The 16,237-nt window shown below is 34.9% G+C and overlaps 1 protein-coding gene across 1 annotated transcript in view; it reads right to left on the bottom strand.

Moving 5' to 3' along the window:
• The window catches only part of ABCB5 (ATP binding cassette subfamily B member 5), a 134,054-nt gene that overhangs the window by 104,556 nt on the left and 13,261 nt on the right, over window positions 1-16,237 (bottom strand). The window contains exons 2-4 of the mRNA XM_019443565.2: window positions 6,135-6,207; window positions 3,846-3,900; window positions 1,861-2,011 (exon numbers count right to left, since the gene is read on the bottom strand). Coding sequence (XP_019299110.2) covers window positions 1,861-2,011; window positions 3,846-3,900; window positions 6,135-6,187 — 259 coding nt within the window. The 5' untranslated portion in view covers window positions 6,188-6,207. The remainder of the gene's footprint in view (window positions 1-1,860; window positions 2,012-3,845; window positions 3,901-6,134; window positions 6,208-16,237) is intronic.

Genomic DNA, 16,237 nt, shown 5'->3' with positions numbered 1-16,237 from the left:
CCATCCTGTCTAAAGCTGGTAAGAGAATCAATTATAGAGTAGCTCTAACAAAATGAATATTCCTAAGCATATTGGCTTAGGTTGCTAGATTGTTCCTTCCCTCCTTCTTTCCTTCACTCATTCATTTGGAGAGAGACACAGTTGGCAGTCAATAAATATTTACTCAGTGAATTGGTGGCTTCATTTGTTTAACAAACAGAATAGCATCCTTAATTTAGCTTCTATCATTAAAATACTAAAAATTAATTGTGTAGACAGGAGATCATCACATGAAAAGACAAAGAAGTGGAAGCAATGGCTTTATCCTGCTCAAACAAGACTAGGACACTTAAAAGATTAGCCTTTAGGTGGAAAACAAGAGGATATATGTTAGTATTTAAATTTAAATAGGACAGAGAGGGGAAGTACAGTATATAAAGCTAGGCTTATGTCTAAAAGACAGTCCAAGTTTTAATGACACATTTATCTCAGTTATAATAAACAGCTACAAGGATGCTTCTTATTGTATAATTTGTGGAAAACATAAAATCAGGGAATTACTAATATTTTTAATATCCTTCAGATTAAAAAAAAAGGCTATGGATACTATGTCAGTGCATAAAATTACTGGATTTACCTCTAAAGAATGTTACCTTGAAGAACACGACCCTGAAATAGGATACTACAAAGGTAGTGATACATGAAAGACATCTATAACTATGGGAAATATAAAAACACCTTTTCCCCTATGCCTGATTATTAGATTTCCCTCCTATCTTTATTCAGGGTATTTGTCTCTAGTATCGTAATTTTCTGCATGCTCATTTTGGCTTCCTTGCTGCATTATGTTCTACAATCCCATGCATGTCTATATACTATTAATGAAACTTGAAGCAGTTATCTGAGAGATTTTGTCACTTTTGATTTCTTCTTTTTAAAGTGTGTATTATGGGGGTTCCTGGGTGGCTCAGTCAGTTAAGCGTCTGACTTCACCTGAGGTCATGATTTCATGGCTAGTGAGTTTGAGCCCCCTGTCAGGCTCTGTGCTGACAGCTCAGAGCCTGGAGCTTGCTTCAGATTCCATGTCTCTGGCTCTTTCTGCCTGTCCCCTGCTCATGCTTTCCCTCCTCTCTCTCTCTCTCAAAAATAAATAAACATTAAAAAAATAATAAAGTGTGTATTATAAATAAGTGCCCTGAAATGGCTCAAGCCTTTGATTAAATCACGATATGATGATCACTTTTGATAGGAAATTATTTAATTTCCTGGAGAGACAAGTTGAGGTACACTCAGTCTCAGATGATTTTTTTTTTTGAGAGAGAAAGCAAGTGAGGGAGAGGGGCAGAGGGAGAGAGACAGAATCTCAAGCAGGCTCCACGCTCAGCACAAAGCCTGACTTGGGGCTCGATCCCATGACCCTGGGATCATGGCCTAAGCCGAAATCAAGAGTTGGGTGCTCAACCAACTGAACCACCCAGGTGCCCCTCAGATGATTTTTATATACTATGAACGGAAATGGCTTTTGGACTTGAACTGCAACAGTGGTTCTCTTCTGGGTCTTCAGCCTGCTGGCCCACCTGGCAGATTTTGTATATATCAGCTTCCATAATGGCATGAACCAATTCCTTAACAAAAATTTCTTTCTCTTTCTCTCTATAAATATATACACATGCACTCACATCCTTTTGGTTCTGTTTCTTTGACAAATACTAATACAGACTTTGGTTCTTTAGTCCCTGGCAATATGGAAGAATAAAGACTTATATACATATCATGTAGATATTGTTTGACAATATACAAATCTGTATTATGAGCTCTCTGTTTGTTTTATTTAATGCTTTTGAGTCCCCAGAAACATAGAAAAATAAATACTGTGCTCACTTGTATTGGTTTTGACTAGACATCCACTAATAAGGTTATCACTCATTTCTCCTAAAATCAGTGACATTACAGGAAGACAGGCTCCGTTTACCAGTGATGCCAGTAATCCCAGGATCATGAGTGTGATGTCCAGTCTGTCAGCAAAGCGAAACTGAGGAAAACAAAACATAGTAGCATTACAGCTGTAAAAAACAAAAATAAAACCAACCTACAGTTTTTGCCATCAAGTAAATGTTATTTCATAAATTAAGAGACTCAATAAATGTGTAAAATCATGGAAAAGTATTTTATATATAAAATTAAAAAAAGGATCCCTGATATTAATGATTTACAATGTATTTTGAAGAAGTTGTTGCTGGTTGTTGAAGAAGTTGCTATAAAGTAGCTCTATCTCTAAAATAAACATTTAAAAGATTTTTTAAAAATTAAAAAAATAAAGTAGCAAAATCTGTACAAATTATGCATCTATGACACAGGTCAGATAGATGTGGGTATGAATCAGAAACTTCCTTCCATTTGGTTGATTCTAAAATAAATTAATATATTTTGAAACACTGCAATGACAATATCTTGGCTTATGGACAGTTGAACTTCAAACTTTCAATTCTTTAGGTTTATCAACATCATAGCAATGATAAAAGTAAGTGCAGTGAATGGTAACCATGTGGTAAAAATTAGTTCACCAAATATAATAAATTATATTTTTCATTCTTATTTAAATTCCTTTGATTTTTTTCTAGCTGGGGCAGTATCTATTCCATAAGCTTATTTATAATAATAATTTGTAAGTCTGTTTGGAATAAGAAAAAGATAATTGAAAAAGAGAAGAAAGAAATCATTGAAAGCCAAATACTGAATGCTTTATATTCTATTCTATAGCAGATCCCAACAATGCTATTCCAAAACAAAAACATGAACAAAACTTGAAAATACGGATTATTTATCTTACTGAGAGGTCAAGATAAAATGTATAGTGGTACTGAAATGAAATTAGATTTGTATAAAAGCAAGAGGAACTTAGTACATATTTTATGAGTGGAGACTGAAAAAATTTAATGTATTACCATTTATTCATATGATAGCTAATAAATATTTATGGAGTAACTGCCACAGTATTGTACTTGGTACTACAGATGATAAGAGGGCATCTGTTCATCCACCTTCCTCCATAACAGTGTGTTATGTCTTTGATAAAGTTTGTCATGTTCTGCTACTTCCCAGGTTTTTTAGAATTTGACTTTTGAAAAAGCAGGTACTGTTTTGTGTGAATTTCTAATGATACTGATAGCCAGAATGACATACAGATTAGAGTAGGTAGAGGAATTGTTTTGGGAACACATTCCTGAAAATGGTCCTTGAACATAATCCTAAAGACATATGCTAACATACTTTTTTTAGGTATATGTTTTATAAAATATTTACATAATTATTTTTTATTTAAAAGAATTTATATACTTTGAAAATAACCAAGCGACTTTTATCAATGTATGCATCACACACACATGCACACACTTTTTTTTTTTTTTTTTTTTCAAAATTGGGATCATTGTGTAAATACTGTGCTTTTTTTCTTATCCCTTATTATGGAAACGTTGGGTTAATTATATTTTTTCCTATGAGAGGTAATATTTTAATTACTTATAAAATTACCCTTCTTCCCCCCACAATAGATGTGAACTATCTAATCATTTTTTTTTTTTAAATGTTTATTTATTTTTGAGAGAGAAAGTGAGACAGAGTGTGAGTGGGGGAGGGCCAGAGAGAGGGAGACACAGAATCGGAAGCAGGCTCCAGGCTCTGAGCTGTCAGCACAGAGCCCGACATGGAGCTCGAACTCATGGACAGTGAGATCATGACCTGAGCTGAAGTCGGACGCCCAACCGACTGAGCCACCCAGGTGCCCCTGAACTATCAATCATTTTAAGCACTACTAACAATTCCCTAAAATTGTATGACATATGTACTTTTTAACTGATTTCACTTACTATCTCAATAGGTCCAACAATTTGTTTTCTTACTTTGGGGAGTTCTTGTAGTTTTCTGGAAAATAAATGTTGAAGATGGAAAGGTTACAATGTAAATATAACTGCAGATTTTTCCAGTTAAAATTGTTCCTAACTATCAAATCTCACTCTTGATAGCAAATCCGCATCAACAATGAAATTTTAAAAACACACTTAAGGATATACAGTACAAGGTTTTTATCATAATCAATGGGAAAACTAAGTTGTCACTGGCTATGTCTACATTAGTTAGGATAACAAGTGAAGGCAAACCTCTGGAATAGAAATTTTTTAATTGCGGTTAGTTAAGTACATTCATATGGTGCTCCCATCACCACCATCCATCCACAGAACTTTTATCTTGAAAAACTGACTCTATACCCATTAAACAGTAATTCCCCTTCTTCTCTCTTGGCCCTAGCTTCTGGCAACTACCATTCTATTTTCTCTCTCTATGAATCTGACTACCTTAGGTGCCTCATGTAAGTAGAACTATATAGTATCTTGTTCTTTTCTGTAGGGTTTATTCACCCTATTCTGTAGGGTTAAATACCTTCAATGTTTATCTATGTTGCAGCACATGTCAGAATTTTTCTCCTTTTTAAGGCTGATTACTATTCCATTGTATGTATATGTATATAACATATTTTATTTATCCATCCATCCACTCATCAGTCAATGAACACTTTCAGAGTGCTTCTACTCTTTGCCTACTATGAATAATGCTGCTATGAATATGGGTATACAAGTATCTTTTCAAATCCCCACTTTCAATTCTTTTGGGTAAATAACTAAGATCAAAATTGCTGGATCACATGATTATTTTTAATTTTTTGAGGAACCATTATACTGTTTTCCATAGCAGCTGCACTATTTTATATTCCTATCAACCATGCACAAGGATTTTCTACATACTCACCAATACTTGCTATGTTATATTTTGTTTTTTAATTATTATTTTTAATAGCATACATCTTAATGGGTATAAGGTGGTAGATTGGAATTTTTAAGATTTGTAACAAGAGGAAATGTAAGCTTTTAATGAAAGAAGTACTATTAAGTATGCATTAAATAAGTATAACATGAATTTTGTCCCCCACTGAAAATTTCCTTTCTTAGCTCACATTTCAAGTCCAGATGAAAACTATAGGTTTTATTCATTGCTTTCACAGAAATCTGTCAATTAAAGACACATACACATACAACATTCTTATACATTAAAGGAAGACTAGAGGGCAACATTAAGTTTTCGAAAAAAGACATCACAGAAGGATGAACTTCTGACTCTCCTCTCCAGCTTTGTAACACAGCTCCATCAGCTTTGATAAATGTCAAGTCACTTAATTTTATTCCCTCTGAGGTTAAAAATTCATTTAAATACTGGGCCATTTTGTTCTGAGATGTTTCACAGATGACAACAAGTGCTTTAAGATTGTAAAGCCCTTCCTTTACCTCAAATGCTGATTTGAAAGTTTTTATTTTATTATTTAAGTAATCTCTACCTCCATCATGGGGTTCAAACTCATGACTCTGAGATCAAGAGTGGCATGCTCCTCTTGACTGAGCCAGCCATGAACTCCCCACATCCCCCCAACAAATGCTGATTTTAGCTAAGACTCAGTAAGCTCTGTTTTCAAATTTGTTTCAGGGAAATATTTCTGTCTTTCATTGACCTTCATGAAAAGCCTCTGAAGGAGGGTTTGGGTGGTCTTTTGAAAGTCTCTTTTCTACCAGAATTTAAAGCAGAAAATAGTACATGAGGAGATATGGTGGGAACTGCCTTTCTGGCTATTTGTAGCCCTGCATTAAGGAAACAAGCTATCAAAAGAGGTCCTCTTGACTTTTACAGCTTATACATCTAAATTTAACGCCATTATTAAAATAAAAGTGAAACAAATAGACTTTAAGCTATTTCAATTTTAAATCTAGTAAATTAATGGATTATAGGTATAGGAAATTTTTCTAACATACAAACATACATAAACACACAGACATCTATTCAGTGAAAAAATAATCAGAATCCAGTATTTTCCTGCATTAAATGTGCCACATGGACTGAAGGATCCCTAGAGAACTGAATTGAAAATATTCAGGTATTTCTTCTCTTGTACTGGTAAGCTACAAGAAATTCACTGATTATGTTGAATTCCAGCACAAAAATAGCACTGCTATTTTTGGAAAAAATTACAAACATTTTTGCTATAGCTTTGAAAAGGATAAAGCATATCTGAAATTGCAGAAGGCTTTCAGTAGAATCTAGACAAAGCTTACCCGTTTCTCAGATAATTTTCTTGCATCTCTTCAGCTCTTTCAGAATTTGCCATCTTTTCACAATTTAATTCTTCTGAAATATTAATAAATATATCATGACCATGCATTCTTTACATCCCTAACAGCTTCTGAAAAAGTGTGATGCTGAGTTTCATCCTGCCGTCCCACTCTGCACCCTAATTGAAGTATCTGGTTAGGTAGCTCATTTATTCAGATTTTATCATTGAATTTACAGTTTTGTTGCTTTATTCTCAGCTTAGATTTGAAGCTAATAAAAATTCTAGAAATGAAATAAAAGGAAAGCCAGATCCTGTGCACAATGCATGTTTTTTCAGGACACTGGATTGTATTCCTACACTGCCACTAATTTGATTGTAATTCATGACACTTTTAAATGTATCTCATGTTTAGTTTTCTCTATAAAAAGTTGATGCAACAGGGGGCACCTGAATGGCTCAGTCAGTTAAGCAACCGACTGGATTTCTGCTCAGGTCATGGTCTCACATTTCATGAGATGGAGCCCCGCGCTGTGTTCTGCTGACTGCATGGAGCTTGCTTGGGATTCTCTCTCTCCCTCTCTCTCTCTGCTCCTCCCCCACTAGCACTCTTTCTCTCAAAATAAATAAACATTTTTTAAAAAGTTGAGGCAACAGTTTCTGTTAGCCAGCAGTTTGAAATTTGTTTTTAATGTTTATTTATCTTTGAGAGAGAGAGAGAGAGAGAGAGAGAGAGAGAGGGAGAGAGAGCGTGCGCAAGCCAGGGTAGGGGCAGAGACAGAGAAGGAGACACAGATGCCAAAGCAGGCTCCAGGCTCTGAGCTGTCAGCACAAAGCCGGATGCAGGGCTCAAACTCATGAATCGTGAGATCATAACCTGGGCTAAAGTCTGCCTCTTAACCAACTGAGCCAGCTAGGCACCCATATTAGCCACCAGTTTGAAGGAATACGGTATCTAATTTACCAAATATAAGCAAGTTAGAGCTTCTCTCATGTACAGTTATCAAAAAATTAGAATATTTTGAAAACCCATTCATCATTAAAATTATATTAAGAATAATGTATACTTCCTTGGGATGACACTTCAGAATCTTAGCCTGTCTTAAGATTGGAATTATGTACATAAATTTTCATTTCATTGCAAATGTAGAGATATTTTGACTGAATCTTACTTGTTAGGAAATATACCATATTACCTATATTGAGATAATTATAAATAGTATGGATTTAAATTGTAGAGTAGAGTTACTAATGAAATATTACCCAAGTGTCTGAAAAAAGCAAACAAACAATACCGTTTTTAATAGTAAGCTTCTCCATGAAGGAATAAGGCTCAATGAGTCAATTTTTAGTGGCTGATAAATAAAGCATGATATGAATACATTGGCATACTTTTCCTTTTTCATAAATCAATGGTCATAATTTCACATAAGAAATATTTACAACTGCCATACTTGACTTTACATTATCTCCAGTTATTTGACATATATGTAAGGGAAATAATAAAATAGACTCTACCAATCATTTGAATTTTACAGAAGTTAACAGCTATACTAAAAACCTTACAAATCCATAAAAAGAAATCAAAACAATTTGGGCTTACCTCAGTGAGTGCATGATCCGTTCATTTAAACCAAAATTGTGTGTGGTTTCTCTCCTCAGCAAATACCTAAGTGTACTCTTAAACTGTGCTTTACTAAGCTTATTTTCTGATCATTATGTAATATCTGATTATGACAATGGTGACTTTCCAGGTAAAGCACACAATGTTCTTCATGCCATACTGCACATGGGAAACAAAGTGAGCAAAAAACACCCCCACTGAGCCAAAGAAATACTTTTTAAAGATCTGTAGTGTCTTTAATTTTCTTTTGTGCTTTTCTCAAATCTATATCATGTTCACTGACACATTCTTATATTACAATTCTTAGTTACCCTATTAGATTGTATTTCTTTACTTACTCCTTCATAAATTCCTTGAAAAAGGTGTTAAGATTGCATTATGTATCAGCTGCTAGTTTATAGAACTAAAAACATATGTTCCCTTCTCCTGAAGAACTCACATGCCCCCCTCCACTTTTTTCTCTATACTATGTCCTTGCTGCTCAGTGTGGTCCCAAGACCAGTAGCATCTGCAACACGTGGGGCTTTACTAGACATGCAGAATTAATTTTTTTAAATTATGGCAGAATATACATAAAACTTAATATTTTAACCATGTTTAAGTTACCATTCGGTGACATTAAATACATACACAATGTGCAAGCATCACCAGTACAGAAATTTTTTATAATGCCAAACTGAAACTCTGTACCCATTAAAAAACTTTCCATTTTTTCTTTTCTCCAGTCCCTAGTCACCACCATTCTGCTTTCTGTCTCTATGAAGTTGCCTATTCTAGGCATCTCAGATAAGTAGAATGGTACCAATATTTTTCCCTTTGTGTCAGGCTTATTTCATTCAGCATGTTTTCAAGTTTCATCCATGATATGTCATGTATCAATGTTTCATTCCTTTTTTTTTTTAAGTTTATTTATTTATTTTGAGAGAGAGGGAGAGAGAGAATCTCAAGCAGGCTCCACACTGCAGCTGCAGAGCCTGACATGGGGCTTGATCTCATGAACTGAGAGCTTATGACCTGAGCCGAAATGAAGTTGGACACTTAACTGAATGAGCCAGCCACGTGCCCCAAAATTTCTTTCCTTTTTAAGGCATAGTATATATGTACATATACCACAGTTTGTTTACCCATTCATTTGTTGATGGACATTTGGATTGTTTCCACCTGTTAGTGACTGTGAATAGTGCTACTATGAACATTGGTATATGAATATTGGAGCCCTCTTTCAATTCTTTTGGAATTGAAGTGGAAATAATGGATCATATATCAATTCTGTTTACCTTTTTAAGAAACTGTCATATTGCTTTTCACAGTAGCTGTACCATTTTACATTCCTACCAGCAAAGCACAAAAGTTCCAGTTTCTCCATATCTTCACCAATACTTTTATTTTCTAGTTTATTGGTAATAGTAATCCTGACAGGTATAAAGTGGTCTCATTATGGTTTTGATTTGCATTTCCCTAATGACTACTGAAATTAAGCATCTTTTAATGTATTCATTAGCCATTTGTATGTCTTCTTTGCAGAAATGTGTATTTAAGTCACTGCCCATTAAACATTTTTTTTTATACTTAACTTGTAGTTCCTTATGTATTCTGGATATTAAATCATTATCAGATTATAGGATTTGCAAATACTCTCTCCCATTCTGTGGGTTGTCTTTTCAGTCTTGTAATTGTAGCCTTTGATGCACAAAAGTTTTTTATTTTGATGATGTTAAATTTATCTATTTTTGCTTTTTATTGCCTGGGCTTTGGTATCATAGTCAAGACATTATTACCAAATCCAATGTCATAAAGCTTTTCTCTGGTTTTTTTTTTTCCTAAAGGTTTGATAGTTTTAGCACTTACATTTAGATCTTTAATCCATTTTGAGTTAATATTTCCACATGGCGTAAAATAAAGGGTCTAGCTTCATTCTTTTATATGTAGATATCAAGTTTTGCCAGCACCATTTATTGAAAACACTGTTTTTCTCCACTGAATGGTCTTGACATCCTTGTTGAATATCATTTTATCATATATGTGAGAGCTTATTTTGGGGCTATTTTATTCCATTGGTCTATATGTCTTTATGCTAGTTCTACATCCTTTTGATTACTATAGCTGTGTAATATATTTTGAAATCAGGAAGTGTGACTCTTCCAAATTTGTTCTTTTTCAAGATTGTTTTTGCTATTTTCAAGATTATCTTTGCTCTTTGCCATTTTGCTACTGTTTTGCTATTGTTCAGCTATTTGCTATTTTTGCTATTTGCTATCTTTTTAAAGATGGTTTTTTTATTTGCTATTAAAACTCTATAGGATTTTTAGGATGGGTTTTCCTATTTATGCAAAAAAATGTTATTGGGATTTTCATACGGGTTACATTGAATCTGTAGATCACTTTCAGTAATACTTTCAGTCCTCTTAGATCTGTAGATCACTTTCAGTCATATTAATAATATTATAAGTCTTCCAGTCCATGAACATAGAATGTCTTTTCATTCATTTCTGTCTTCTTTCCTTGACTAAGTTTATTTCCAAGTATTTTATGATAATGTTATAATGGAATTGTTTTCTTAATTTTCTTTCCTGATTGTTAGTGGGTAGAAAAGCAATTAATATTTTTTTAGATTCCACATACGAGATCGTACAATATTTGTCCTTCTGTGTCTGACTTATTTCATCTAGCATAGTTCCTTCAAGACTCATCATAAATTGGTTTTTCCTTTCGTGAGGACTTCCTTTTTTATGGCTGAATAATATTCCATCATGTGTGTATGTGTATGTATGTGTGTGTGTGTGTGTGTGTGTGTGTATGTATGTGTGTGTGAATACACACCACATTTTCTTTATTCATTCATCTGTTGATGGACCCTTAGGTTGCTTCCATTTCTTGGCTTTTGTAAATAATGCTGCAATGAACATGGGGGTAGAGATATGTCAAGATAGTGATTTGACTTCCTTCTGATATATACCCAGAAAGGTAACTGCTGGATCATATGGTAGTTCTGTTTTTAATATTTTGAGAAACTTCCATATTGTTTTCTACAATGGCTGTACTGAATCATACTTTTTAAAATCCATTCCAGAGGGTGCCAAGGTGGCTCAGTGGGTTGAATGACTAACTTCACTCAGGTCATGATCTCACGATTTGTGAGTTCGAGCCCCATGTCGGGCTCTCTGCTGTTGGCATAGAGCCCTCTTTGGACCCTCTGTCCCCTTCTCTCTCTGCCCCTTCCCTGCTCGTTCTCTCTCTCTCTCTCAAAAATAAATAAAACATTAAAAAAAATTAAAATCCATTCCGGAAATGCAGAATTTGGATCCCACTCTAGAATTACTGAATATTTTAACAAGATTCTCCAAGTGGTTTGTGTGCACGTAAAATTTGGAGAAGCACAACTCTAAAGTATTTAACAAAAAGTCTTGGTAAATAGAAGGCACTAATTCTCTAGAGGAAGTTTTCTTTCTGTTAAAACTAAGAATATAAAAATAAAGTTAAAAATGCAGTGTGATGGTAACACATTGTTCTTATCTACTATCCACAGCAAGGTTTTAAAGTGTGAACAAAGGACCTCTGGTATCAGAATTGCATGGAGTGCATTTTATTTATTTATGAAAAAAAGTTTTTTTTACTGTTTATTCATTTTTTGATAGAGACAGAGCGTGAGTTGGGGAGGGGCAGAGAGAGAGAGAGAGAGAGAGAGAGGGAGACACAGAATCCAAAACAAGTTCCGGGCTCTGAACTGACAGCACAGAGCCTGACGCAGGGCTCAAACTTACAGACCTTGAGCTCATGACCTGAGCTGAAGTTGGACACTTAACCGACTGAGCCCCCCAGGTGTCTTGTGTGGAGTACATTTTTAAAAATGACATACTGGTAAGTTTTAGCCATAGAATTAAAACAGGGCAATATCGTAAAGAATAATGTAGTAGATATACTGTCTAGTCAGAGAAAGCCTCTTATAGAAGATAATGTTTAAGGTGAATTACAAGAAGGAAGTTGCCATATAGAGATCAAGAAGAGTATCCCAGGCACAGAGAGTATGATTTATATGGTAGAGAGAAAAAGTGCACTGAGGCAAAGGAATACAAGATGAAAGAAAATAACAGGACAGTGTGGAGGTCATCATTATATGGGAAGATATAGGATGGTCATGATGGCTGTCCTTTTGTTCTTCCATATCACCCAATGTTTCAAAAGGAACAGGGGATTGGTTTGAAACATGTCAGGTGTGAGATACTGATGAGATAATCAAGTAGTAATATCCAAAAATCAATAGGTAATGTGAGAATAGAACTCAGAACACCTTATGTAGCCAAAGCAGAACCTGTCAGTCAGCCAATCCTTACCAATTAATAACTATGCAGAGGTTATCATATCAAGTAATACAGAGGATACAAAGAAATATAAAATTAGAAAGAAATATTTTGTTTACAAGGGATCTTGCTTTTAAAAAAAATTCTGACTTCATATGCCAAGAGGGAAAGTCATATGACAAAATATCACTACGGAAATAAATTTTTTGAGTGGCACTTAATTAAGCAGGCTGGATTAGAATAATCTGATGCATAGCTAAAAGAGACTGGTTGGATGGAAAACACAGGATTTCTGATTAGATAAAAGAAGATATGAACTTTATAGAAACACCGAAAGGAACATACTACTAGTAGTAGAAAGTATTAGTAGGGAGATTATTGTTGTATATGAACAGATTTCAGAAAATTTTTTTTGTTTCTTTTTTCTTCATAAAGCTCTTCTTTCTGAAATGGAGGAGTGTTTTATACTCTTCACAAGCTCCAACTGTTTTCATATCCTGTAATATTTATATACTGCAATTTCTCAAATGCTGTTCCTTTTTCCCCTCATATGTCTAGCTGGACTGTAGAGTTAAGAGCTCTAAAAATATGTAAATCCAAAGAGATGGTTGATTTTATGTATCAATTTGGCTAGGCAATGGCATCTAGTTGTTTGATTAAATACCCATCTAACTGTTTTTGTGAAAGTACTTTTTAGATGTAATTAACACTTAAATTAGTAGAGTCTTAGTAAAGCAGATCACCCTTCATAATGTAGGTAGTCTTCATCCAATCAGTTAAAGGAATTAAGAGAAAAGGCTGAGGTCTTCTGAAGAGGAAAAAATTCTGGCTTTAGACAGCCTTCAGTCTCAAAACATCAACTTCTTCCTAGAATTTCCATCCTTCTAGCCTGCCCTGAGGATTTCAGACTTGCCAGTCACCATACTTATGTAAGTCAATGGCTTAAAATCAATCTCTCTCTCTCCACACACACACACGCGCACGCGCGCGCGCACACACACACACACACACACACACACACACACAGCCAGATATACAGATGCCTATATATACAGATAAACCCGATGGGATATATATATCCTATTGGTTCTGTTACTCTGAAGAACCCTAATCCACCCAGTAAGACAGGAGCTTATATGATAACTAGTACATAGAGTGACTACTCTAGCAAGTGAAAAGAACATTATGACTTAAAATGGTTTTGCTCCATGGATAAGAAGGGCCCTGAGGTTAGTCCTTAAAGTATGGTTAAGATCTCAATAAGTGAAGATGTGTGGAGGAGGAACAAGAATATTTTAGGATTGCAAAGGGGAATTATGTAACAACAGAGGAATGAGACCAGTCTGGTTAGAATGAACAGTTTATGCACAAATGGATAAACAGATAAGGTAGATAAGATTGTAGAAGGCATTTAATCAATTTTTAAGGGCAAATATAATTTTCTGACAATGAGAGGGACACAGCCACTGGTATTTGGTATTACTCTTTAAAAAATTAGTTAATTTTTAAATTTACATCCAAGTTAGTTAACATATAGTGCAACAGTGATTTCAGGAGTAGATTCCTTAATGCCCCTTACCCATTTAGTCCATCCACCCCCCCACAATCCCTCCAGCAACCCTCTGTTGTTCTCTATATTTAAGCGTCTCTTATGTTTTGTCCCCCTCCCTGTTTTTATATTATTTTTGCATCCCTTCCCTTATGTTCACCTTTTTTGTATCTTAAATGCCTCAAAGCAGTGAAGTCATATGGTATTTGCCTTTCTCTGACTAATTTCGCTTAGCATAATAGCTTCCAGTTCCATCCATGTAGTTGCAAATGGCAAGATTTCATTCATTTTGATTGCCGAGTAATACTCCATTGCATATATATGGTATTTGGTATTATTGATCTAATATCATGGGTAGACTGGAAGGACTTGGGGAAAAATAAGATTCAAGTACATTCATTATGGTGCAGTGTCATAGCAGTAGAAAAATTATATTTGAGAGACATTTTTAAGGGAAGGTTGACAGGATATAGATTCATAGAACGATAAAGAAGGAACAAAAAATAAAAATTCAATGACTAAGCTTCATTATCTGAAATAAATGAGAAGCAAAGATGGAAATGGGCAAGTCAATAGAGGGAGGTGATTTTGGGGAAAAGGTGATATTCAATTTAAAAATATGTTTGGGTTGATACTGGACTGTCCAAGTGAACATACCTGGCATACAGATGGAAATGTGGTACTGATAATTAGGAAAATTGCCAAGCTAGAGAGATACTTGTGATGGTTATCTGCACAGAAGGAAAAATTAAATCTTTGAGAATAAATTTGCTTTAATAATTTGACAATGGTATATAAAAGCACAGGTGACATGGTACAGTATAGATGCTCAGAATTTTCCTTCTAGAGTGGTGCCATCTAATAGAACTTTCTGCAAAAATGGGAATATTCTGTTTACTGTTCAAACAGAATATGGTAGCCAGTAGGCGTGTGTAGCTATTGGGCGCTTGCAATATAGCAGTGAGAAAAATGATTTTCTATTTATATAATTTAATTCAAATTTAAGTAGTTACATATTGCAAAAGGCTATCATACTCAGAAGCATAGTTCTAGAATCAAACTGCCTAGACTCAAAATCTGGATTCCCCATTCACAATACACCTATAATTTTGGCTAAGTCATTTAATCCTTACTGAACAGCACTAAACACAGTGTTTACAACTCAATTAACACCTAGTGTCCTTTTTAAAATTATGTAACTACTTGTTTTATTTTGCCACTTTTCAGCAAACAACCCATATCAATTAACACAAAATGTGATTGTAACATTACTATTAAAAAAAAAAAAAAAAGCAAAGTCAGAGTTAGACAGGGATCAAAAAGATGAAATAGGAGCTTTCTACCATCTTCTTTTCAAAGCACACCAATCTAGACAATCATTCATATATAAGAGTGCCTTTGTGGAAGTCCAAGGGTCCAGTGGAAAAGTTCCAGCACACTGTTAGAGCAAAAAATTCTAAGATAGGATGGATTGAAGAAAGTTAGAGAAACAGTGTCACTTTCTCAGCTGGGTTGGAAGCTGCTAAAGATACCTATTTCTTTTTTACCCCATCCACAATACTGAGGCATGCTACATAACTGCAGGGCAGGGAGTGGCTTGGGGAACAACATCCAGGGCTTGGAATGGAACATAAAAAAAGGAATGCAGATTCTATTAACTGCATGGCAGGAAGCCAACTCATGAGCTGCTGGGGACATCTTGCCTGCAGATCTCCCCTTAGGTGGCCCAGGGACACCCCAACATTCTGCATGACTTACCCACACCCACCAACCCCGGGGGTAGTGGAAACAAGTCTCTGCAGACAGCTAATGAGCATATACATGCATAAAAAGCTTGCCTGACTCTGTAGGACTGGGAGACAACACACAAAACTGAGCACTATTCTAGGGAAAGCAAGCAAACAAGAAGCTGTCAGCATCTGGCTTTGCAAGAGAAGGCATACAATCTTAGGAATTTCCAAGGGGACAAGAAGTGGGGAGCAGGCATATCCATTGAAAAGGCCTGAGAATGCCTCAGAATCTCTAATACTGCTGATGGAGGTATTTTTATCCCTAAGCCAGTCAGTAGACAGGAGGAGGTGACTGTTACTTTAAATATACAGATAGTATTCCAAGACTTTAAGGAGCATGAAAAATCAAGGAAACATGACACCACCAAAGGAACACAATGATTTTCCATTTCCCAAAGAAATGGAGAGCTACAATTTGCTTGATTAAGAATTCAAAATAGTTGTTTCAAGGAAGCTAAGTAACCTATTATTAGAAAATACAAAGAAAGTTCAATAAAATCAGGAAAACAATACCTGAACAAAATGAGAAGTATAACAGTGAGAGAAATCATAAAAACAAAAAATAGAAATTCTGGAGCTGAAGAATACAAATGAATAAAATTTAAAAAAAATGCAATAGAAAGCATCAATAGACCACTGTATCAAACAGAAGAAAGAATCTATAAAGTAGAAGACAGGTAGGTCATATAAAATTACCAGTCAGAGGAGAACAAAGAAAAAGAATGAAAAAGAGTGAAGAAAGCCTATATGAATAATAGGACACCATTAATAGAAACAATATAGGTCTTATTAGAGCCCTATAAGGAGAAGAGAGGGATAAAGGGACAGAAAGCAAATTTAAGAAGT

Source organism: Panthera pardus, unplaced genomic scaffold (assembly GCF_024362965.1).
Source record: "Panthera pardus isolate Hobbes unplaced genomic scaffold, ASM2436296v1 HiC_scaffold_8, whole genome shotgun sequence".
NCBI classification, from domain to species: domain Eukaryota; kingdom Metazoa; phylum Chordata; class Mammalia; order Carnivora; family Felidae; genus Panthera; species Panthera pardus.
This window is presented reverse-complemented; position numbering and strand designations above follow the sequence as displayed.